This window comes from Trichosurus vulpecula, chromosome 1, assembly GCF_011100635.1.
Source record: "Trichosurus vulpecula isolate mTriVul1 chromosome 1, mTriVul1.pri, whole genome shotgun sequence".
In the NCBI taxonomy this organism is placed as follows: Eukaryota; Metazoa; Chordata; class Mammalia; order Diprotodontia; family Phalangeridae; genus Trichosurus; species Trichosurus vulpecula.
In genome coordinates, this window is record NC_050573.1 from 240,478,515 (window position 1) to 240,502,829 (window position 24,315).

At 35.5% G+C, this 24,315-nt stretch overlaps 1 protein-coding gene across 1 annotated transcript in view; it reads right to left on the reverse strand.

Moving 5' to 3' along the window:
- Positions 1–24,315, reverse strand: part of USP14 (ubiquitin specific peptidase 14) — a 35,071-nt gene that overhangs the window by 5,079 nt on the left and 5,677 nt on the right. The window contains exons 3-12 of the mRNA XM_036765849.1: positions 23,956–23,988; positions 11,610–11,714; positions 9,825–9,928; positions 7,464–7,522; positions 5,802–5,932; positions 5,400–5,480; positions 4,127–4,218; positions 2,828–2,942; positions 476–541; positions 201–293 (exon numbers count right to left, since the gene is read on the reverse strand). Of these exons, the coding sequence (XP_036621744.1) occupies positions 201–293; positions 476–541; positions 2,828–2,942; positions 4,127–4,218; positions 5,400–5,480; positions 5,802–5,932; positions 7,464–7,522; positions 9,825–9,928; positions 11,610–11,714; positions 23,956–23,988 (879 nt within the window). The remainder of the gene's footprint in view (positions 1–200; positions 294–475; positions 542–2,827; positions 2,943–4,126; positions 4,219–5,399; positions 5,481–5,801; positions 5,933–7,463; positions 7,523–9,824; positions 9,929–11,609; positions 11,715–23,955; positions 23,989–24,315) is intronic.

A 24,315-nucleotide genomic window follows, 5' to 3' on the forward strand; every position in this document is an offset into this window, starting at 1 on the left:
CCCTTTCTACTTGTTAACTCTTTGTATCTGCAAAGAGGTTACATCTCTAGATGAATTGTTCCCTGAGGATTGTGAATTGGAAGACAAAGGAGAAACTGATCCCATAGGGAAAGGGTCTTTAGTGGTAGGTTCTTTACCCTCCTACTCACCCAAATATAAGTTAGTCTTGGCAATATAAATAATTTATTGTATCAGCTAACCTTAAGAACTTTGGCATTCACAGATTCCTTCTCTTTGTAAAAAAATCGAACCATCTGAATAGTAAGGTAAGCAGGCAGCCGGCTAATCTTGGACTGAGGAAAAAGGAGAAATGGCATTATATCTCAAAAGACATTCTCTTTAGTCATTCACTTTATAAAAGAACAAGCTGTTTACTCCTTAATGGTGAGATTTACCCAAACATTGTATTACTCTGGAGAACTGTCAACATTACAAAAATTGCAAAAATTGCAAAAGCTAAATCCACTATACTCACAGATTTTATGTACAAAGCATTTCTTTGCAATGTTGGAGACTGCTTGGTGATTTCTTCCTGAAGTCTCTATAAAAGAACACGATAGAATTGAAAAGTTATTCTAAAAGATGGTTGTTTTTCTGAAAATGTTTTATAGATGAAGGAGGTTTTTTTTCTCCCAAAACAAAAAAATAACTGGCACACCCATGTTCTACTGTAAGGAAATATATCAAAGGCCAAATTTACAAAACAAATGAATTAGCCCTCTAGGTCCTGAAGCACAGTCCTTTGACTGAATCCAAACTTTACAGAACAAACCTCCTTAATAAAAGGATTTATTTTGTAAAACTTGGAGTCAGTCAAAAGGCTGCACCCAAGGACCTAGAAGGCCACATGTGGCCACAGGTTACCCACCCCTGAATTAAAGGATTATCCACAACACAAACGGAACTGCTTTAATTGAAGTACTGACAAATATTACGGCTACTTTATAGAGGCTAAAAGGTAGAAAAGTAAAACATTAGGAAATCACTGCCAAAATGGAGAAATCACAAATTGGACATAGCAACTCTGAAATTATGATGCCAAGGAGAAGTTGATTATAAATCAAGGTATACTTACTAAGTCTGAATTAAGAGCATCATTCTTGTATTCCACCTATCATCACTAATCATAACCTAAATATCTCAAGCAGATTTGTTTTCCCTAACATATTATAAAATTAGAAAGGAAACAGCTACACCACTCTCAAGTTAGTCCCCATTTTTACTACGCTTCATTTTTTGATTATTCTCTCCAATCAATACCTTATATGTCATTTCTCACCACCTTTGGTCAATCATTGCAGCAGGGCCCCTAAAGTGACTTGGGGGCACACATTAACAGACAGCTAGCATTTTAAAAGCCTATGCATATAATCTACCTTTAATGTCCCCAACCCCATTCCTACCCTCTCAATCCACAAGGCAAGTTGATGCTACTCCAGCTTCCTACCTAATACCATCCACTCCCATCCCCTGCCCTAGGCTGCCCCTTGGAGACTGTTTTCTCTGTTCAGAAAAAACTTCGATGCCAAGAAAGAGATGATGACTAGATTCAAGAAACCCCAAAATCCTTGGTAAAGGATTTAAATATGACCATGTTATGTTCTGAAAAATGATCTAGGGGCAGCTAGGTGGCACAGTGAGTAGAGCACCGGCCCCTGGAGTCAGGAGGACCTGAGTTCAAATCCAGCCTCAGACACTTGACACACTTTACTAGCTGTGTGACCTTGGGCAAGTCACTTAACCCCAATTGCCCTGCCCCCTGCCAAAATGATCTAGTTGCTTTAAGTTGCTATAACCCTGTTCGGGCCCCTTAAAAGTGGTTGTGACCTGTGGCCCTCAGTCTTCAATGAATGCTAAGATTCTTTTCAAATCTAAAATTCTATACTGCAGAATAATCATTCATACAGAACATGGGGATGTTTACTGAAGGTAGTAACAGAATTAACTAACATAAAGAGTGAATAAAATGGTCAATCTCAGAACCGTGGAGGACCGTTCTAGCTCTCTCTTGAGAGTAAAGAACAGAATTTTGTCTCAACCTAAGAAATTATTCAAATAATAAGAACAATCAAAAAAAAGGAAAAGGTTACCTCTTGATATATTCGGTACTGCCAAAAGAACAAAAATTATTAAAGCAGAAGCTGGTTGACCAAATGTCAGGAATGCTATTAGAAGAAATTTCTTAATAAATAAATGTTGAACTACATAGATAGGCTCTAAGGTACCTTTTCAACTTAAGATATATGCCTTTGTAATTAATGCCTATTTAATAATATTTATAAAAAAATTTTCATTATAAATGTTTCAAAATTCTTGTGTTTCCTTTTATAATATTTTAAGCCTAAACATCTATTAATCTGTTCCCAAGTCCTTGGTCAGGAATGCAACCTACAATTATAATAGCGTTCATGAATTAAAATACCATCTATTTTACTTCCATTCACCAACTAAACTGAGCTCCAAAGCTTTGCACAGCACTGATCTAAAGACTGCTTTATGACCATGTTATGTTTTGAAAAATGATCTAGCGGTAGCTAGGTGGCGCAATGAGTAGAGCACCAGCCCTGGAGTCAGTCAGAAGCGAGTTCAAATCCAGCCTCAGACACTTGACACACTTTACTAGCTGTGTGACCTTGGGCAAGTCACTTAATCTCAATTGCCCTGCCTTCCCCTCACTCTCCCCCCCCAAAAAAAAATGGGCTGTGGAAGCAGAGACATGTAACTATCAGCAAATTAAGTCCAGATATGTAGAATGTTCTTTCTGTATAATTAAGAGGTGTGGTGAAGCCTGCCAAGTCACTGTCAAAAGATCTATCTTTCTTCTTACCAATTTAAGTCCTGTAAACAGATACTTGACTTCCTGATTGATGAAACAGCTGAGCTGAAGCTGGTTCTCCTTCCCTTTGGTGGCTTCCTCTTCTTCAGCCTCTGTACATTTCATGCTTTATGGATTAAGTTAAGGCACACATCGTAGCTTATTCGGTGAATTTTAGATTCTCAAATAATAAAAATAATTGGCATTGACGCGCCTTTCCAGTTTACAAAGCATCTCACCGACACTCCTTCATTCAATCCTCACAACAACCCTGGGAGGCGGAGTCTTCTCCCCAAGTGAGCTCACTGGAGGCCAGAAGGGTTAAGTGATCTGCCTGAGGTTACACAGCCAGTTAATCACACAGCTGAGACAAGAATCTATGTATGACTCAAAATCCAGAGTTCTTCCACTACACAAGTAAAATTACTGAACTTGATTTTCTCAGCATTAGACAGAATTATCACCACTCTTTTAAAATTCAAGATTTTGGGCCTCATAGCCAATGTTCCTTTCTTAATCCAGTTCATACCTCAATTTCCTATTATCATCTTAATCATTATACATCATCTCTTAGATCCTGAGTCATAATAATAGAGAGAAAGAAAAAAGCAACCTTTTCAAGGCTCTAGAATATTTTCCCTACACAATTTATAATGATGTGAGTAAAAGTTGCTAAAATGTTCATAGCAACATGGTGTAGGGGTAGAGGCAGCCCTTAAACTGGCCTAGGGCCAGCTCTCTCTCCAGTACTCCAGCTGTCTCAATAAAATTAAAGCACGCAGCCTTCCTTTCTGTTAAGAAATATCAAACTAGAAAAACAAAAAGGAACATGCAGTTGTCACCTGCAATCACCAAGTTAGGCAGTTCTGTTTAACTGTTTTTAAGTGGGAAAATGATGGGACATATGAAAAAAAAATATCCATTTTTTTCCCAAAAGTGTTAAGATTTTTTTCCAAGTATTTCACTCAATTGCAACTCTTAATTTACCACCTACTTTGATCTAAACTTTTTATTAATTCTAAAATGGGTCTTTCACTAAGATATTTGGTAAAATGATCTAAAGGGATATTACTGTTCAATGAACTTTACCAAAACTTCACGTGTTTGTCTTTTTCCAAATTCCTAATTGCTATTATTGTGAGCCCTTTCAGGCAAACAAAGAAACCAACTCAAAAAATCTGCCTTCTTCAAACTTCTGAGTAACAACCTAATTTTTTCTTCTTTTCTTCATCTTATGTTCCTTTCATCAAATCTGTATTAGTGAATCATTGTCTCTGAAATGAACCTTGGCATAAACTTTCTTAAGGATACGTAGTTTCAAACTCAACACCAAAGAACTGATCAATTAAACTTTTCTTTTTAGAAGGTGTTTGGGCTGCTGCGGCAGGTGAGGCGCTGTCTGTCTGCAAATAAATGAATAACCAAATATATATATATATATATATATATATATATATATATATATTCCATTTTACTTTACACAGGGCATACTAAAGTACACTTTCCCCCTATGCAACCATGTTTAACAATATTAATTTTAAACATAGTTTTTCTGCAGGACGCTTTTACCTGCATCCATCCAACCCACATTGCCTATGAAAAAGCACTAAAATACAAAAATATGAGAAGAATCAATTCAACTTATCTACTGAATATAGATAAGCAATACTTTGCATTTAAAATTCTATCCACTTGAACAAACATGTATTAAGCAGATATTGGATGAATGGAACTGTCAAGAGCACTGAGCTTTTAAAGATGAATGTCCTTAATATCCCCATGCTAATAGTAGGAGAGGCAGAAAGAAGAAGCAAATAATTATATTACAAATTAGAATAATATAATGAGTGTTATGAGACAGTCTTGGCAGTAGAAGTAGGGAGAAGGAAAGGGAAAAATCAGGGAAAGTGTCATGGAAGAAGAGGCCCTGAGGCCCTTATAAGGATTTTAATAGGCAAATTAGCTAATTAATAAATTGTAGCTATAAAGTAAGCAAATGAATGGAAGTGAGAAAGGGCAGGATGGGTAAAGCGAAGTACGTAGGTTAGCTGCAGAACAGAGAATATACAGGAGCTATTTGCAGGTACAGGTCAAAATTACAGATTAAAATTTAAATGCCATTTTGGACTCTTGCACATAAAAAGCCACCAAAGAGTGTGAAGCTAGGGAGTGGTGTGATTAGAGCTGTGATTTAGGTAAACTACTCTAGCAATAAATGTGTAAGAATGGTACAGGGAAAGACTAGAAATAAGAAGCTACTACAATAACCCAGGTAAGAAGCCGTAACATAAATGGGAATGGAAAGAGATGTGAAATATGCCGAGAACAAAAACTGGCCACATACATTTTGAATGTCACTCTGAACAAGCAGTTAAAAGAATGAATGAATAAATAAATAAATGAATGAATGAATGAATGAATGAATGAATAAATGAATAAATAAATAAATAAATAAAAGAAGTAAATGTCTTATTCAATCGTAAAAAACAGATGAAAAACAATCTGTTCAAAAGCCTCTGGAGGGAAAAAAAAATCAAATGAGAGACCAAATGAAAGATTATAATCACTACTATAATTCAATTACCTCCATAACAGAATCACCTTCTAAAGCTTCCAGTTTTTGTTGTAGCACTCGCATCATTTGTACCCAACATTCATTAGCATCCTGTAAATGGAAATACAATAAGGATTATGAATAAGACCTAGACAATGATTGCAGTCTTACGTTCTCATGAGTTCTTGCAAAAGTCTGTACGTTCTATCTAGAAGATAATGTTTCTTACTTTAAAATAAATTTATGTTTCAATCTGTGACCTTAAAGAAAAAAGCCAGAGGAAACTTTTTGAATTATGTTAGGTCTTCTCATATTTACCAAACATACTCAAATAACATGAAAAGTATCAAGACATCTCCCTGTTGTTTTTAAGTAATGTGACTTCACAAAGATCTGCTAACCACAAAACCACAACAGCCTTACACTAATTACCTGTTGAAGATATTGTCCTTGATCACCCTTCTCTGCAAACTGTGGGAAAGCCATATGCAAAAACTGCAGTAAAATAATAGGTGGGATACTGGAGGAAGTTTTGTCCATGGAATCAAACAAATCTCTAAGGGCTTAAAAAAAAATATTCTCTTAGGAATATAGTAAACACAAGTAAACTAATTTAAAATTGAAATGTGATCAGAATCTTGCTTTCTAATTCAGATTGTTTATATAAACATCAAACCATATAACTAATATACCCAAATATAGATAGTTCTCACCTTCCGTAAGTTTGCATTACACAAATTTGACTCCCCTGCAGGTAAGCAGCAGAACCCCATCTGGAGCTCATGGCAGCAGTAGTGGGTGAAGCAAGGGTGGCAGCAGCCCCAAGTCAGGGTCCTCTGCTCCAGGCAGTGAAGCCCCTCCAGCTACACAGACCCAAAACACTGAAGCCAATCTGGCTGCAGGGGCATAGAGCTGCAGAGGGGTTGGAGCCCTGCTGATCTCCCCAAGGGTCTACACAACACTCCACTTACCACAAATGAGAACTATCTGTACATGTATGCACAAATGTGTCTATACGTAGACATTTGTTTTAAACATATGAACTTCTTTCATTTTAAAACAATTAGAATTACCTCCTGAACTTAAGTCCTGCACAGCAAAAAGTAACCAATCAAAATAAATCAAGTCCTATGCTGATATGCCCTGGGGATATAAAGAAAAAAAGGAGCTCACATTCTAACAGCAGAGACACGTAAATAACTAGGTACATGTAAGATACAGTATAGATGGAAGGGAAGCTCAGGAGGTAAGACATGAGCAGCTAGGGGAACCAGGAAAGACATTCTGTAGATCACATCCTGTAGCTCAGGATTTGAACTGAGCATTAAAAGAACTAAGTGCATGTTTGGACCTATGCTTTGGCAAAATCTTTTTGGTAGCTATGTGGACTATGGATTGGAATGGGGAGACATCTGAAGGGAGTCCTAATTAAAAGACTGTTGGAACAATCTAGTTAAGTGGTGGAGAAGGCCTGAACTAGGATGGTAGCAATGTGAGTGAAGCAGACACCTGACAGATGCCATTTGGGTAGAAAAAAAATAAATTTTTCAATGGGCTAGGGTGAAAGCGAGGAGCAAAGAATGACACCAAGATTACAGCCCTGGGTGACTGGGAGGATAGTGGTACCCTTGACAGAAAGGAGGGAAAAGGTTAAGTTCTGACATGTAGCCTGCAGGGCTCTGTATCCACAAGAGAAGGGCTTCCATGAGAAAGCCCCTAGTGGCTGAAATCTCTCTAGAGTTTCTCAAATCTAGGAAAACTATTCCAAGCACTATATTACTATCATGATACTTTATTCCCAAAATATAAACACACCAAAATGTCACTTTATTTCTTAGCAAAAGATAACTCATTTAAAATAACACAGAAAGCAATGGTCTAGGAATTAGGCAACACATCTCCGATTACTCTAATCTGAATGACTTTAAAAAACTATGATCTAGGACAGCAACTCTGGTGTCTCATCTGTTAACATATTAGGTAAACAAACCAGATATTTGTTGAGCATTATTTTGTGGCTGTCACCAGGCTAGGTGGGAGGAAAGGTAGAAGGTATTCAAAGAAATCCTCTATTACAACATGCCTCAGACTGACCTGCAGTGATGTACTGTGCCGAGGCCATTTCCCCTGAAGCTCTCAAGGCACCCGCGTACCTGTGGAGACATTTAAGACAACTATTAAACAACAGAAACAACAGCAGTCTTTAATGTGTGCTGTCACTCACAATGAAGATCAATTAATAAAAATTACATTGACGATTAATTAATAAAAATTATGTCAATTCAGTTAAGCCACTCCACCTTCCCTTTGGGCCTCCCTCCTTCTTTCTTTTTTTCTCTCTTCTTCCTTTCTTGCCTCATTACCCTAAACACATTGTGTAAATAAGAATATGGATGAAAACTATAATAATTCCTTTTCTCCCCCCATCTCAAGAAATAAAGACAGACCTAAAAATCTTATGAAAGCAAAAATGTTTAGTTTCTTTCAAACCTATCTGTCCTCTGAGACCATTAGAAGATAATACTGCTTGAAGCCAAAAATACCTTAAGTCCTAGCAGTTGAGAGTTGCTTAATAGTTCAATGAGGCTACAAGCTCAGATGCAAATGAGTACATATGGGACAGATCCCACCCTGTCTTAGCCTTCCTATCTTAAGCACTTCTTTCCCAGTTCCTCTCAAAAATCCTCGACAGAGAATCTACCAACATGACTTCATTTTGGTATGGAAGTGGTGACTCTTTGCCCTCAAAGGTCACACTAGTGAAGCACAAGTTCTGGCTGATCTACCAAGCTAGAACTACAGTCCTAGTACTAGATCGTGGGCTTTTCCAGCATAAAGTTAGCTAAGTATGGAAAGGCTCTTCACCAACAGACCAGTCAGTAGGTGATGAATGCTTTGGTTATGGCAAACAGTATAATAAGTGACTTAAAATAACTGCAGAGGGATGTGAAGTTAGTCACAACACTGTGGGAAAAATATGTATATAAATATGTATATATATACACACACACATATATAATATACATATATGCTTATGTATTATATATCACGTATTATGACTAGATCAGTGGCATCTAGGAATCATTAAAGACAAAAAAAAATAAAATCGAGGGAACACTGTTTTCTATTTTCTGGCCACATGTAACTGAGTATTATTTAGACATCAAAAACTAGTAGAATTACATGGGAAATCACCTTCTGTCAATATCTGGCGTGAGTAAATTTTTAAATTTTAGAAACTAATTGAAAAGTCTTAACTTTAGTCTCAAATTTCCAAGCATCAAAAAAGACACTGATATTTTATCATGAAAATGCTGAACAAAAAGAAAGGAAAAAGCATATGCTGGAATGGTAAGTGTACTTCTCACCCTAATTTAAACATTCACATTAAAGAGGCCTGCTTTTTTTTATCTTATGCAACTTAAGGTAGAGAAATCTTTATTTTCCTGGCTTTACAACTTAAGGCCAGGATGACCAATCTTCAAGGAAGACATCCCTGATACATTTCACAGCAGGTTACAATATTCTATAGCTCTAGTCTCTCCCACATACATACAGGTTATTTTGGCCAGTCCCGCATATCTTTCTATTCAACCTACTTTCTTTCTTCTTCCCCACAATAAGTATAAGACCCTCTATCCCATATCCCCAAACAAATGTTAGGGATTCAGTGAAGATGACATACAACAATTAAGGTAAACTAGTACTGTTTTATTCTTTCCTTTCTGTTCTCTTAACCAGTCTTTTTAAAAGCATATCTCACTCACTCATCCCCCCCTCTAAAATTCATTGAATATCAAACTACTTCAAGAGCAGAGCAACGTACTTTATTAGCATGCTAAGTCAAATCATCAGTAAACGCACTGATGCCTATATGTCTGAGCGATACACTCTCCCAACCAAATATTGCTGACCAAAAAAGGTCTTTGCTAAAGCCCAGTTAGGGACAGCTAAGTCTTACTCCAACCAAAGAATATGGAAGTCTGAATAATGATAATGCATTCAGTATTTCCAGTCCTGTCTCTAGCCCTATCATGCAGCAATGAATAAAATAAATGACCATGTAAAAATCTATTTTTGCCTTAGAAATAATCTATTTTGCCTGAGAATTTTACACCAATGGGTTTCTGCACAATTCTTTTCTCTCTCATTCTTCTCAGTTCTACTGTAATAGAATACTATACAAGCCTTCATAAAACATAATGCTAGTTTTTATCAAAATATTTATTCCCAAGAATTGTACATTGTTTTTACAATTTATAATTTAGGGTGTCAAAACTAAGCTAAATTGAGGGAAAAAAAATCAATATTTTTAAACTGTATATCTTTACCCAAAACAGTCTGATGGAAATGTTGATCTTTACTTATTAAATATTCCATATGTTCCAAAAAGAAGAATATCAATTTTATTTATATGATAGGAATATTTGTTTTTAGATTATACTTTAACCTTACCTTTTAAGGGCATCTTTGAGTTCTGGCACAGAACGGATACACTGAACTGTAGCATTCATGTAACAAGTGTTACCAAGATTTGTCAATCCACATGGCAATTCCATCTAATGAGATAAGCATTAAAGTACTTTCATGAACAATATCTAAAATTATTATTATTGCACGGCCTAAGGTAAAAACCAATGATTTATCAATCTATAACAATTATTTAATCCCTATCCCAAAATATAATGGCTATATACCATCCCAATGGTAGCAAAAATACTTCGTGAACTGTCCACGACAAAATTAGCATCACAATAAATGACTATTATCTTGAAGGCTTTTATGATAAAATATTGGGATTGTGAAATTATTTAGGTAATGTGCACACCATCTGCCAAAATCGTTTGTTCCCTAAGCTTCTCTACTGTGATAAGTGTCGTGGATAATATAAAGATAAAGACATCAGGGACCCTATGTTAAAGATACTTGCTTATACTGTTGCATGAAAAACTTCCCCCTTATATCTGTGAATCTTGAAATGTTATTTTCTTATTCCTTAAACAGCATTATTATGCCTTTAAATAAGGATGAGTTGAGGCATGTTGGTTTTGTTGGTTTTTTTTTTTTTTGCTAAACCAAACATATGCATATCCCATTTTAAATCAAGCCCATTTGACATGCTTTAGAAATTATAAATTTGATTAACTAGGTCCTAAACTTGTTATAAAGAACCAGAAAACTCACATCTAACAAGTTTCTGGACCACAAGTTTATCATGTGCTAGATGTCAGCCTCTAACAGTATTTCTGGATAATGTAGTCCAACTCTATTAGATTTTGGAAATATTCAGACAAAATGAAAAGCTATCTGCTCTAGGATCTAAGTATACAGAGACAAGCACCAAGAAAACATGCCACGTTCCCAGGAATGCCAGAAGCAAGTGAGGAGGCACAGCCTAAATTTTGGCAATCTGACAGCACTCCTAGCATATAGTTTTATTCTCTTTATCTCTCTAAATCCATAATACAAGTTGGAAGAAAGATAAGTTTAGCTTTTAAAAAAATTCAATTTATCAGAATGTATTCTCCATATAATCACATCAACACTCCACTTTTTTTGGTATTCTGAAACATGTCAGAGCACAAGTCTTGAATATGGTATGGTCCGACAGAAGAAGAGTCAGAAAACCTAAGGTTCTAGTCACAACTTTACCTTTACCTAAATATATGGCCGAAAGACGATTAAAATCTTTCCGTGCCTCAATTCTTATATGGCTATTCTGAGGATAAAATAACAGAATGCAAACTCAAAAAGTAAAAAGCACAACATAAAAAGTTAGGTATGTGTATGTATATGTCTGATAGAAGTCTAAAACTGAGATTAATTTTTATTTAAACACTTTCAACATAATAGATTATATCTTGAAAATATAGCAAATACATATATGCTCATAAGAAAAATTGCCAGAGAATTGAACTTCAAACTATGGATAGAAAGATTTAAATTATAAATCTGAACTAGTTTTATAAAACTGTAAAAAAAAAAAATTACCGAGGTGTGAAACTGAGAAGCAGATTAAACTCAGAAAGCACCTGGCAACACTAGGTCCAGACGGCTTAAGCCAAATTTAAAAGCAATAAAATCCTATGGATTGTTGAATACACACATACTGACCATTAACTATTAGATCCCAAGCAGAACTTCAAAACTGTCGGAAGTCATTTTTTTTGAAACTCATTTTAATAAATGTCTTTTGATAAACAATAATCCAAATAGAGTATAAAATCTGAAATGTCTTACAGCAGATGCTAGCTGTTCTTCTGTCATGTCTTCTACGAAAACAGTTCTAGCTACAGGTTCCTCAGGCAGAGCATCTGCTGATCCCATCATTAACAGAGTCATTCCCTGTTTATAAAATAATAATAATGAAATCACTGGTTTCTCTTGGAAGAGTTCTTTAAACGATCATTGTTAAATACCATCATTTTCTGTAGCTAATAATTCAACTTCTGTAAGACTAGCAGATCACTTCTGGGAAAGCCTAAATTTTAACAATATAAGAATTATTTCCATGTATAAATGAGAATCATTTCCTTTGAAGTCACAAATTGTATTCTAATAATTAAAAACATTAGGCTGATCACATTAAGAGAATCAATTCTAAGTACCTGCCTATGGAATTCTGACATATGGTTCCTAAAATTTAAGCGCATGTTTCTATTCAATAAATAGCCAACAGTAACATAATATTCCACATCACAATAGAAAAACTCATACACGCCAAATACATTAATGCCCCCAATTTTTATATTTCTTTTAAGTAGGTTAAGTGAAAGAAGTAAACTTCTGTGAAACAGTGAAAGCTAAAACCAAAATTCAATGAAACAGCAGACTGGAAATGGAGTCAAGGAATGATAAGTAAAAGGAGATGAAAGGGAATAAAAATAGAAAAAAAATTTGAAATAAAATATCATCTCACGAGCAATAAGATGATTTTTCAATTTTAAAAAACCTTCCTCATGCCATTATTTTTATACCTGGAAATCAATTTTTGAAAGATTGCACAAAAACAGTTCAAGTCCAGATATTTAAGCTAGTTTTAGTCCCTGCCTAAATTTATCTGTTGGTACCTACGTATGTATTTAAGTGTTCTCTACATATTGTGAATGTGTGTTCTGTGAAAAGCTTTAATGCTATGTTTTCCCCTGTAAAATATTAAGGTAGAGTTATGTAATATAATGGTGGAGAACAGTCAGAGGAAGAGAATTCAAATCCCAGCCCTGATATATTACCCTTAGCCCTTCTACCCTCAGGGTGGGGGAAGGGAATTGCTGCCTGTCAGCAGCAAAATGAAAGAGATTGGACAAAATGATCTCTAAGATACCTTTCAGATCTAAATTTATAATCCTATGAAATACGTGTTTGTGGATGTGTCAGAAAATACCTATTTGAGTGCCAATATTTTGGATGCATAATTAATTTCAATTTTCTCTATTAACTGCCACAAAATTCCAACTACCTCTTGATACAAAGTTTTTTTTTTATTTTCTTTCCTCACTATCATTCGCAATTTTTGTTAAAATGTTTATGGTCCAATTAGGACGGACACACTGGAGCAACCAATATACCCTTCTACTAATGAAGAAAGGTATAGCTGGATTAGGGATCAATAAATACAAGATACACATAAACCAAAGTATCAAAATCTCCCCATTTCTCTCCCTAGTTTTATTCCTTAAGTTTCACTAAGCGAAAGGCAAAGTACCATAATGGATAGAAAGCCGACCTTGGAGCCAAGAAGACCTGGGTTCAAGTGCTGCCTCTGACACATAGGGTTATGTGTAACCCTGAGCCACTTAACATCTCAGTGCTCTAGGCCTGGGTCAGCAAACATTTTCTGTAAAGGGCCAGATAATAAATATTTTAGGCTTTGTGGGCCAAGAGGCAAAATCAAGGCTACTGTGTAGGTACATAATGAGAAAACAAAATGACTTTCAATTTTTTTATTGAGGAAATTGAAAATATAATTGAGTACAATTTTTTGTAATACCAGTCTAATGAAAAGAATGGAATTGGGGGGAGGTAACATTTTGCCTAACTGGGGTTCAAAGTTAGTGTTCTCTATCATCAAAATTAATCACAACCATTTGTCAGTTATTACTGATGTATGATGAGATTTTTACATATTCTATCTTTTGAAAATAAATTATCTTTTCACACAGCTAGGTACTGCCAAATTTGATACCAATCCATGAGCATATGATTTTGATGGAGTCAAAAGGCTAAGTCTTAAAAAGTTTATTTTATCTGGACATAACTCTTCTGTTGCTACAATCAAACACAACTTAATTAACCCACCATCAGTAAATGGTTTTCCTTGCTTACCTAACAAATGAGCCAGGACAGAAACTTACTTTGGTTGCAGGCTTATTTAAAAAAAAAATTTGTCAAGGAATTTTACTGTGATGAGATATTCCATTTTAAATTTTCTAATTTTTCTGTTTTCCTGTGATTGAGAATATTGTGATAAGAGCTTAGTCTGGTAACGTCAATGAATATTGTATTCTTTTAGCACAGCTATAGTATCATTGCGTAATAAACACATTACTTTGCCATACTCCACTGTGCCTTAAAAGGATAACATTCAAAGTCCACCTTTCTCTTCTTTTCTTGTTTTAATACAATGGGTATGCGCTGGTAATTATATTAAAATGTCATGGTGCAGTGATACCTGTGGGCCCTTGATAGTTCCGTGTCACAGTGATTGTTAGCACTCAGCGCAACAATGTGAAACAATGAAACATATGGTCTCTTCTCTCAACCACTTAACTCTGCCATTGGAGCAGCTACAGACAATGCATTAACAAATCAGAATGACTGTGTTCCAATAAAACTTTATTTATGGGCATAAATCTAATTATCATATAATTTTCATATCACAAAATATTATTCGATTTTTTTTCAACTGTTTAAAAATTTAACAGGTGGCAGGCCCACATGCCTGGAGTTGTGACCTCTGCTCTAAGCAACTAAAATTATAAATTAGAAAGAAGGTACTGACCAGCATAAGTCATATATAAATCAAATCATAGTGCTAGTCCTTACTCCAATTCTAATAAGTTTCATTTACTCCTCCTACCTATCTCCTGAAGGACTTAACCTTTTCAACTCCCAATATATCTAGGCCAGCTCCAGTGAATTTTACTCCTGGATATATTCAATTAGCTCCCTTCCACCATCACCTAATGAATTACTGCTGCCAGTTCTAGAACCATAATCCAATCAGTCCACATCATTATGACCCTAATTCTCCATCTCTACAAATTTCCAAACCAAAATATTCCTCCCTTGCTCCCAGAAGTGGTCTCCTCCATTAAATGGTTTTAGGTAGATGATGAAGGGCAAGGCTTATCACTCAGTACTTAATGTTTTCATTCATTTTACTTTTTCTCTTGTTTTTACAAGTGCAGAAATGCCCTTTTTGAAATAGTATGCTAATCTGAAAACTGATTATTACGCTAATCTGACTCAATCTTGGGCTATAGTTTCCTGACTGGTGAATTCCTGACCAGCATTACCATTTCTGGGGAACCCCAGTCATGCTTACTTTTTTATGCCCAGTTCACTCACTATCCAGACTGCTCCACCTCCTCAGCAGTACGGGACCGATCCTCTGCCCATTTTTCCAGCTCCCATGATGGGTTATCTTCCTTCATCAGAACATAAGTTCTTTAGACTAGGGACCATCTCATTTTCTGGTATTTATAGCATTAGCATTTGGCAGCATCTGGCCCACAGCAGGCACTTAATAAATTATCCATCTATCTAAATGAGAAACATTAACAGTTGTGTTTACTATCCATTCTCTTATAAGATTATACTGCCTAACTGAGTAAGTTATGCTTGGTTGTGAGCGTAAATCAGTTTGCCTTCTGGAATATCATATTCCAAACTTTCCATTCCTTTATTGTGGTGGCTGCTAAATCTTACATGAATCTCTGATTCTTTGGTACTTGGAAATTTTTCTTTATGGATGTTTTAACTATTTTTTTCTTTGACCAGAGAGCTCTGGATTTTAGCTACAGCATTCCTGGTAGTTTTTATCTGAGGGTTTAAGAAGATAACCAATGGATTCTTTCTGTTTATACTTTATCCTTGATAAGATTAAGATTGATTCTGTATCATATTCTTATTGATCCTATTTACAATTAATTGCTTTTGTCCTGTAACGGCTTTAAGTTATGGTTCCCTATCTCTGAACCTAATTCATAATTCAGCTGCTCTGTAATGGGTTAAGTTTAAAAATCCAGTTCACCTGCTAATCACTGATTTATTCTTCCCTAAAGAAACTTAAGTGACCCTGGAGGATGCTTATAAACAGAAGGGAGTTGGGTGTAATATCTTTATACCACCAAGCTATCCTTCATAGATGTTTGGTTTGCTGTCCAAAAGTCCGGCCCACTATCTTGTACCTGGACTCAATGATAACTTCTTAGTCTCAAGAGAGAAGGAAAAAGTCATTGTTAGCTCTCATTACCAAACTTATGTTCTTCCCAACCCCATGCTATCTTCCTACTCTTTTTTCTGTACACCCCAAAACCTATAAAAGAAAAACTGTCCTTTTGCTCAGGGTCTTTGACACAAATGGAGGGGGGTCATAGACCCATTTATTGACAAGCAACATGCCCCTGCTAATAAAAGCTATCTTGCTAGACTTGCCTGAGCTAACCCTTTTGTTAAATTTCACCTGCTACACCTGCTGGTTCTAAGAGATCTGGGCAGTTTTCTTTTACAATTTCCTGATATACAGTGTAGCTCGGTTCTTTTTTGGTCATAGCTTTGAGGTAGTACAAAGATTCTTAAATTATCTTCTTTAATCTGTTTTCCAGATGATTGGTTTTTGCTGTAAGGTACCTTACATTTCCTTCTATTTTTTCAGTCTTTTGGTTTTGTTTTAATACTTCTTGATGTCTCATGGAGTTATTAGCTTCCATTTGATGAATTCTAATTTTTAGGAAATTACTTTCTTGTGTAAGGTTTTGCACCTATTGCAGAATAGCTGTAAAATTAACAGCTGTTAATTCTCTCTTCCTGTTTTCCATCACCTTTTTTTGGTCTTTTTTTTTTAATTCTTGCTTTATCTCTTCTAGGAAATCTGGTTGGACTTATGTCCAAGTTTACATTTTTTTTGAGACGAAGCCTGTAAATGTTTTGAATCATTTTCTTCTGGGTTTGTATCTTGAGCTTCTCTGTCACCATAATAATTCTTTATGGTGGAACTCTTTTGGTTTGCTCATTCTTCCAACACACTCCTCAAGTTTGACTTTCATGTTAGGGGTAAGCTCCATCCACTTCTGGAGGAACCATCTGCGCCAGGCTTCTGTCCTCTTTCATCTTTCTGTTTGCTTTCACCAAAATCTGCTCATCTGGTCCTCCTGGTCTAAGCTCTGTAAATTCCTGACTATGTCTGTTGGCTTTTTCCTGGTTGCTCAACTCAACTACTGGGAGGCTCTGCAGGTTTAAAGCAACTGAATTACAGGCCATCCTGACTGTTCCATTACAGGCTTTAGCTTGGGCTGGAAGCTAGAAATGAGTCCCCACCCTGCTTTTAGGATCAGAGCTACACAGCTACTATTTGGTTCTGAACTCATTTTTCACTCAGGTCCCCTCCTCAGTCTGCCCTGGATCTAAGACCACAAACTTGGTAGTTGTGACAGAGCTGCCAGAGAACACCCATTCCTGCACCCTATGTTAGTTCAGGGATCCCCTGGGATCTCTTCCTGATCCAGGACCTGGTCTTGGCCCTCTCTCAGTCCCAAGGTGCTAGAGTGCTCTCCATACAGAATGCTCCTGGCCAGACTCTGTCCCCAGGATTCTGTCTCCCTAAGCAACCGTGATGGGGTAAAATGATTCACTGTGACTTTCTCTTTAATTTCCTGGTCAGAATTCAGTCCAGAGTGTCTTCTAGATCTTTGTGGAACAAATGTGGTATGCAAGCTAGGATATACTTCTTCCTGCTAATCCACCATCTTGACTCCCCTACTACCAATTCTCAAAACACCCAGCACTAAATCCTTTGCCTGCCTCACCAAAGGCTTTGTTATTCTTCAGTTGTTTTCAGTCATGTCCAATTTTTCCTAACCCTTTTTGGGTTTTCTTGGCAAAGACAATGGAGTGATGTGCCATTTCTTTCTGCAGCTGATTTTACAGATGAGGAAACTAAGTCAAAGAGTGTTAAATGAATTGCCCAACATTACAAAACTAATAAGTGTCTAAGGCTACATTTGAACTCAGATCTACCTGACTCCAGGCCCAGCACTCTATTCACTGCACCACCTACCTACCAAAGGCCTAAACAGTTTTAAACCTACTCCTCCACCCAGTGTCCAGATTTGTCTAGGAAGGACTCCTCCTTGAAGAAATGAGGGCCATGATGAGGCTAAAAGATGGAAAAAGTTTTTAATTACTTAGACTAATAGAAGTATCTTCTGGGTTTGCTTCTGACCAGCAAGAAATAAGAACACTTGAAAACAATGGTTGAAGAGGGGGTGGTTTTAGAAAAATGACTCTCTGGTGTAAGCAGAAAGTTAATGTGACTATGACAAGATTATTGCCCTGTTTGACAAAGTGTTAAGTAACGAGGCAGTTAGGTGGTACAGTGGATAGAGTGTGAAGTCTGGAGTCAGGAAAACTCATCTTCCTGACACTAACTAGCTGTTTGAACCTGGGTAAATCACTAAACCCATTTGCCTCAACTTCCTCATCTGTCAAATGATCTGGGGGAGGAAATAGCAAATCACTCCAGCATCTTTGCCAAGAAAACCCTATTAAGAGTTGGACATGACTGAAACAACTGAATAACCTCCTAGATTAATAAAAATTGTTTCTGACAGGCTTGTAACTAAATAAAATGCAAAGAACAGAATTTTTCCCACACAAGTACCTGAGGTACTTTAAGTCAAAAATATTCCTATTACAACAGAGGTAAGCATGCCCTAAACAAAAATAGCTATTTTTGATGGAAGTATCTCCCATATTACTTTAAAAGAATAAAAAAAACCTTCCTTAAAAGAAAAAAAAATACACAAGAAGATTAAGTTCATAAATTTAAGAAAGCACAGAGTCTGGCAGAGTCACTATGATAAACCTAGAATTTTAGAAATCCCAAGATAGACAAAAATAGTACTCACAAGTTATTAGAAGTTACACTGTGAAAAGAGAAAATGCTGAAAGACATGGAATCATTTGCTCCAAATGGATTTAAAATTAAACAAAACTTGACATATATTCAAAGGAATGTGTCTAGACAGCATTGGGCTTAATCCATTATTCTTCCTTCTACACTCTTTATCCATCTAGATGTTATTTTGCTTAGGACCTTCTCTGCAGTATAAACTAATATTGAAATGAGTTTCACTTTAAATGTCTATGGTCAGAAGTTTCTCTTCAAACACTTCCTATCACCCAAAGCATGTTCATTTCTGGTCTAAGCATAATTTGTATATCTAGATCAGTATCATCTCATGCATCCAAAACTATAATATGAAGAGAAAGGAGTTAAAAAAACAACACATGGTCAGCTTTTCTTGTGACTGCTGTTCAAAATGTGACTACCAAATTAATCTTATGTCTTATTTTTCTCACTATAGGTTCACATTACTACTATACATATTAATGAGAGATAATACTATATTAACAAATTGGTACAGCATTTTATCTTAGGTTATAAATCAGTAAGATAGAGGACTAATTATCAAATTATAAAATAAGTGTTAGAAACGCATTTTTTTCTTCACCACTCCAGAGCACTTATAATGCATGTGAAGATCTATATTCATTTCTTGGTCACATCAGGGGCCTTTGCAGGTTGTTGGACATGTGATGCTGCCCAATTAAACATGTAAAAAGGAAATGAAGACCAAAACAGCTATTAGTTCTCTTAAGATCAGAAATGGACTCAAATGTAAACCTTCTTGATTGGGAACTAAAGGCTTTCCAAGTTGACTTTCACATAGGCTTATGCAAATTCAAAAATTTCAAAACAATAAAATGATTTTCATTCTTCACAAGTGTCTAAAACATTCATTAACAGTCAAGCTACCATAGAGAACTAAAATGGGGAAATACAGAGCAAGGCAAATGATACCATTTTCCCTAATGCATGAAAACCTGAGGAAATTATTTTGCTCATTTCTCAATCAGAGGCTTATATTAAAACCAAGGCTTATATTAAAACATAAATATGAAACCACAAATTTCCCCTACTCTTCTATCTGTTTAGTATAATCTGTGATGTAAAAAAATATAAGGTACTTATCTATCAAGTTATGTCAATCAAGATAAAATAGCATATTAAAATTTTCCAGGTGAGAAATATTTCTGTACCATATAACAATACTATTTTCTAGTAAAACTTACTGCATCACCTGCCTCCTTCTCCCTTCTTTGCAAGGGTGGGAGACTATGGGTGTGTAACACTGCATATAATGCTGGCCTTGGTTGATGTATTTTGCTTACGTTTGCTAATGTTTTGCTTAACTGCTTATTTTTTCTTCTTTTTTATTCTTTGTTTTAAGGGATGGCTCTCTGGGATGGGAAGAAGGGAAAGGTGCTATAAAAATAAAAGACATCAATAAAAAATTTTAAAAAGAAAAGATGAAAAAAACTTTACTACACTAAATTAAAGAATTCACAGCTACATAGTTCCTCAATCAGTACTGCTAGAAGCCACATGGAATGGCCCAGGTTTCCATACTCCTAAGAGAAATAAGCAATACGTAAAAACAGTAATTTTCTTTACTTGAAATTTCTTAAATTTAGGGCAAGAAAAGAGTATTATAGATAACCAGAAAATAGCAACTCATACGACAGTTTTTTTCTGAAACTAAGCTAATTAGAACAAGGTAAAACGCTAAAAAGGCAGTTGGATGCCAATTAATTCTAATGACAAAATAGAATCCTAAAAAAAAATGATACACACCTCACTCATCTCAAATAAAGAGTAGGGGAGGGTATACACATGGATTGTATTATAATCCGCTCTGAGACTAACAATCCCTATGTCTGTTGGGTTTTTCCTTTGTTACAAGACAGGGATCAATGTGGGAATCAATGTGTCTTTTAAAAAATGACCCCTGTAAAAATAAAAGGCAACAATAAAACTTAAATATAAAAACAAAATAAAATCTAACCAGGCTACTCAAAGAAAGTATTCACATACACACAATACTCAGCAGGCCACTTGCAGTGGTTAAATTCTAATATACTTTTTTAGAAAGAGAATTCTAGTATGTTATTTGTTTTTAAAATCTTGCTATAATTCATATACGGACAGAATGAACTGCTCTTCATTCTAAAGACACTTATCTGGGCTAACTAGTTATTTTATCAAGTATCACTCATAATTAAAGTTGCATCATATGCCAAAGCATATGCCTTACAGCAAAGCTTCTGAAAATGCCTTCAAACACTCCTAAAATGGTCCAACCAATGATGCCATAGAGACCATCTATTTCTCAGTTCTAACATAAAAGTGTTAATTGGAAAACAGGCAATTTATTGCCATATAAAAATTATCTCAAGTTAAAGGCTGTAACAATGGCCTCATAAGTAATATGCACAGCCCTTAAAACACAGCCTTACACTTATGTTTAAGTGAATAAAGGGGATCTCATCTTTCGAATTCTAAAAATATCAAACATCCTGCCAGTTCTAAGGAAAGGTTTTAAACCCTCTTTACAATTGAAGGCTTTATGCCTGTTTGTAATATTTAATTCATATAATAAAATACAAAAATAAAAGACAAATAAACTTCTAAATCTATTTTCCCATTATAGTCAATCAAGCAATAAGCACTTATGAAGTGCCTACTATGTACCAGGCACTGTGCTAGACAGATAGTGGGAATACAAAGACAAAAATGAAACTGCTTCTCTCAAAGAGTTTATATTCTGTTGAGTGAGAAAACACATATAGCTCATAAGCCTAACAGAGCATAAAATGACTTTAAGATGTACTCAACAAAGTAATAACTGGCTTTAATTTTATTCATTTTAAAACAAGAATGTCAGAATTTATACACCCAAATGAATATTGTTCTTTGAAGTAGCCACCTTGAGAGGCTAAACACTTATATTTCAACAATGTTGCCTCCATTTAGATATTTTTGAAACTCCTTTTTCAGAACTGTCTCCAAAACCATTTTACATGTAAGTCTATAAGACCAGTTGCATTACTTTTAGTCACAACTCTTCTTCTGAAATCCAAAAGTTACACCTTTGACAAATACTAGCTGTGTGACCCTGGGCAAGTCACTATCTTTTCAGGGCCTACAAGCAAATCTACAAGAATATAAGCTGGAAAACAGGTGCTGATATGCATTGGTTGTTGATAGGCTCCTTAGCAGGAGCTCCAGACACTGATGAAGTCACAGGTCCAGATCAAACTATATACACAGATGTTTCAAATTAAATCTAGAAGGTAAACAAATCAAATCAGAGTTAAGATACTTGGAGATAAGCTGGCCGTATTTTTTCTATAAAAAAAAATTTTAATTCTAGTTGTTTTTAAAATACATATTATTTTCTACAATCTACCCCAAGGAGATATAGCTTGGTGTACTGAAAAGTGTGCTATATTTGGAAACCTGGGTTTACATCTTACATGTGACAATTACGATATTTTCTAAATAGGCCTTTCTAAGCCTGTCTCCTTCATCTGTAAAATGGGGAATATAATTCCTAAAGTAACCATCTCAGAGAACTATTATGAGGTTAAAACAGAATAAGGTATATAAAGTGCTTTGCAAACTTAAAAAAAAAAAACTACAGAAATACCAGATATCATTATGTTCTAAGGTATTTCTTCAGTTCTACATGCCATAATGCAGAACTCAAATTAACTGCAGAACACTTAATGTCATAAAAAATAAGCATCTAATTCATCCTAGATAACATAGTATTTCAACCATATTAAATGAATGCACTTGTAACCATACAGAAATGGGAAATATCTTTTTTCTTATGATAACTTATCCTATTTACACACTAGTGACTTAATCTCATAAAATTCTTCAATTCGGCTGATCAACAAACACAATACGACACTGTGCTAACCACAAGCAGCTTACGTTCCAATGGGAGAGAAAACATATACACAATATGAGTATTTAAAGAATAACATGAAATGAATACAAGGTAGTTTTGGGAGAGGGTACCTGAAGGGACTAGGAAAAGCGTCATGAAAAAAGTGGTGCTTGTGCAGAGTCCTACAGGAAACTAGGGACTGCAAGAGGTGGAAGGTAGGAGGGAGTGCACGGCAGTAGATGAAAAAGCATGTAGACTAGGGATTGAGCACTGAGTGTTCAGACAATGCCAATATGACTGGATCAGAAATGTAAGGAAATAAGCATAAGACTGTACAGGTAAGAAGGGGTCAGCTTGTGAAGAGCTGTAAATGCCAAAGAGGAATTCACAATTAACCCAAGAGGTAGGAGAGTGAAATGGCCAATTCTGAACTTTTAGAAAATCATAGTAGCAGTGCAGAGGATGGATTGAAGTGTCAACAGATGACATAAAGATATGAATTAGAAGGTCAGTGCAATAATTTAGGTGAAAGGGCCTGAACTAGAGTATTGGATGTTTGAGTGGAGGGGAGATGTATACAAGAGATGTTGTGAAAATACAAAAAAAAAAGTTTGGCAATTGAGTAGTCATGGAGTATGAGTGAGATGGGGAAAACAATACCAAGATTTTGCACTTTGGGTGACTGGAAAGATGATATTGCCCTTGACAGTAATATGGGAAGTCTAGCAGGGGAGGCTGCAGGCAAAGATGAGTTCTATTTTGGATGTGTTGAGTTGGAAATGCCTCCAGGACATCAACTTTGATATGTCCAATAACCAGGTGGTAATGCCAGATTAGAGTTCAAGAGAAAAGGTACGGTGGTATATTGAAAGTTATCTGGCTGGTGTGATAAATGAACCAGTGATTAAGAAATCATACTCAATATCTGACACCATTATTCTTTAAAATGGATTCAAAGACTACCTTTGTACATCTCTGTATCTAATTATCAATTTTCAAAACTTCAACTATATTCCAGTTCCTTAGATTTTTCTCTCCTTTTTAACCAGTTTGTCACAACCGCTAGCAGGTTACTCTAAGTGTCTTCTAATCCATACATAGCAAGGATCTCTAACATTCCAGGAAACTGATTAGTTGGCATGATTATAAGGAAATGTATGGAGGACTGCATATCAGGTGTGCGTATTAGAAATCCATCAACTCTACAGTTACACTATACCTTTAGGTGACTTTTTTCTCTTATAAGGATAAAACAAAATACAACAGAAATTCTGACAAATTCATTTTACTATTTTCTTCTATTATTTATTCTTTGCCATTTTCTAAGAAAACTAAACTGAAGAGACATAATAAACATCAGAACCAGAAAATTAGGTCCTAATCTTGGCTTTGCCACTAAGTATTGTAAATGAGCAAATTATTTAACCTTTCTGGACCTCAATTTCTTAATATGGGGGTTAGATGAAATGATCCTTATGGTTTTTTCCGTATCTGTATCTCAATCACCTGATTTAATAATGACATAGCCTTTTCTTAAGAAATGAAATCATATTAGTACTTACACTCTTTATCTTGAGGTTTCCCCAATCGTCATCCTGTTTTAAAGGAAAAAAAATTATTTTTAATTTTAATCATCTGTGTCTATCACAATATCCAACTAACTTCAACTGTTTAAGTACTGGTCTGACTATTAACTACTAATTTTACAACAAGTGGATTTTCTAAAATGAGGTAACAAAAACCTATGGGACTAGAGATGGCCTATTTACACAAACATCTCCTTTCCTCTACCGCCTTCCTCAAATACAAATCTTTCTGCCTTCTTATGCAGAAGTCAGCATTCCTAATAGCACCAAGAATACAAAGACACTAAAGCTAAGAAAAATCAGAGATAACATTTTTAAGTGAAAATTGTCCAGATG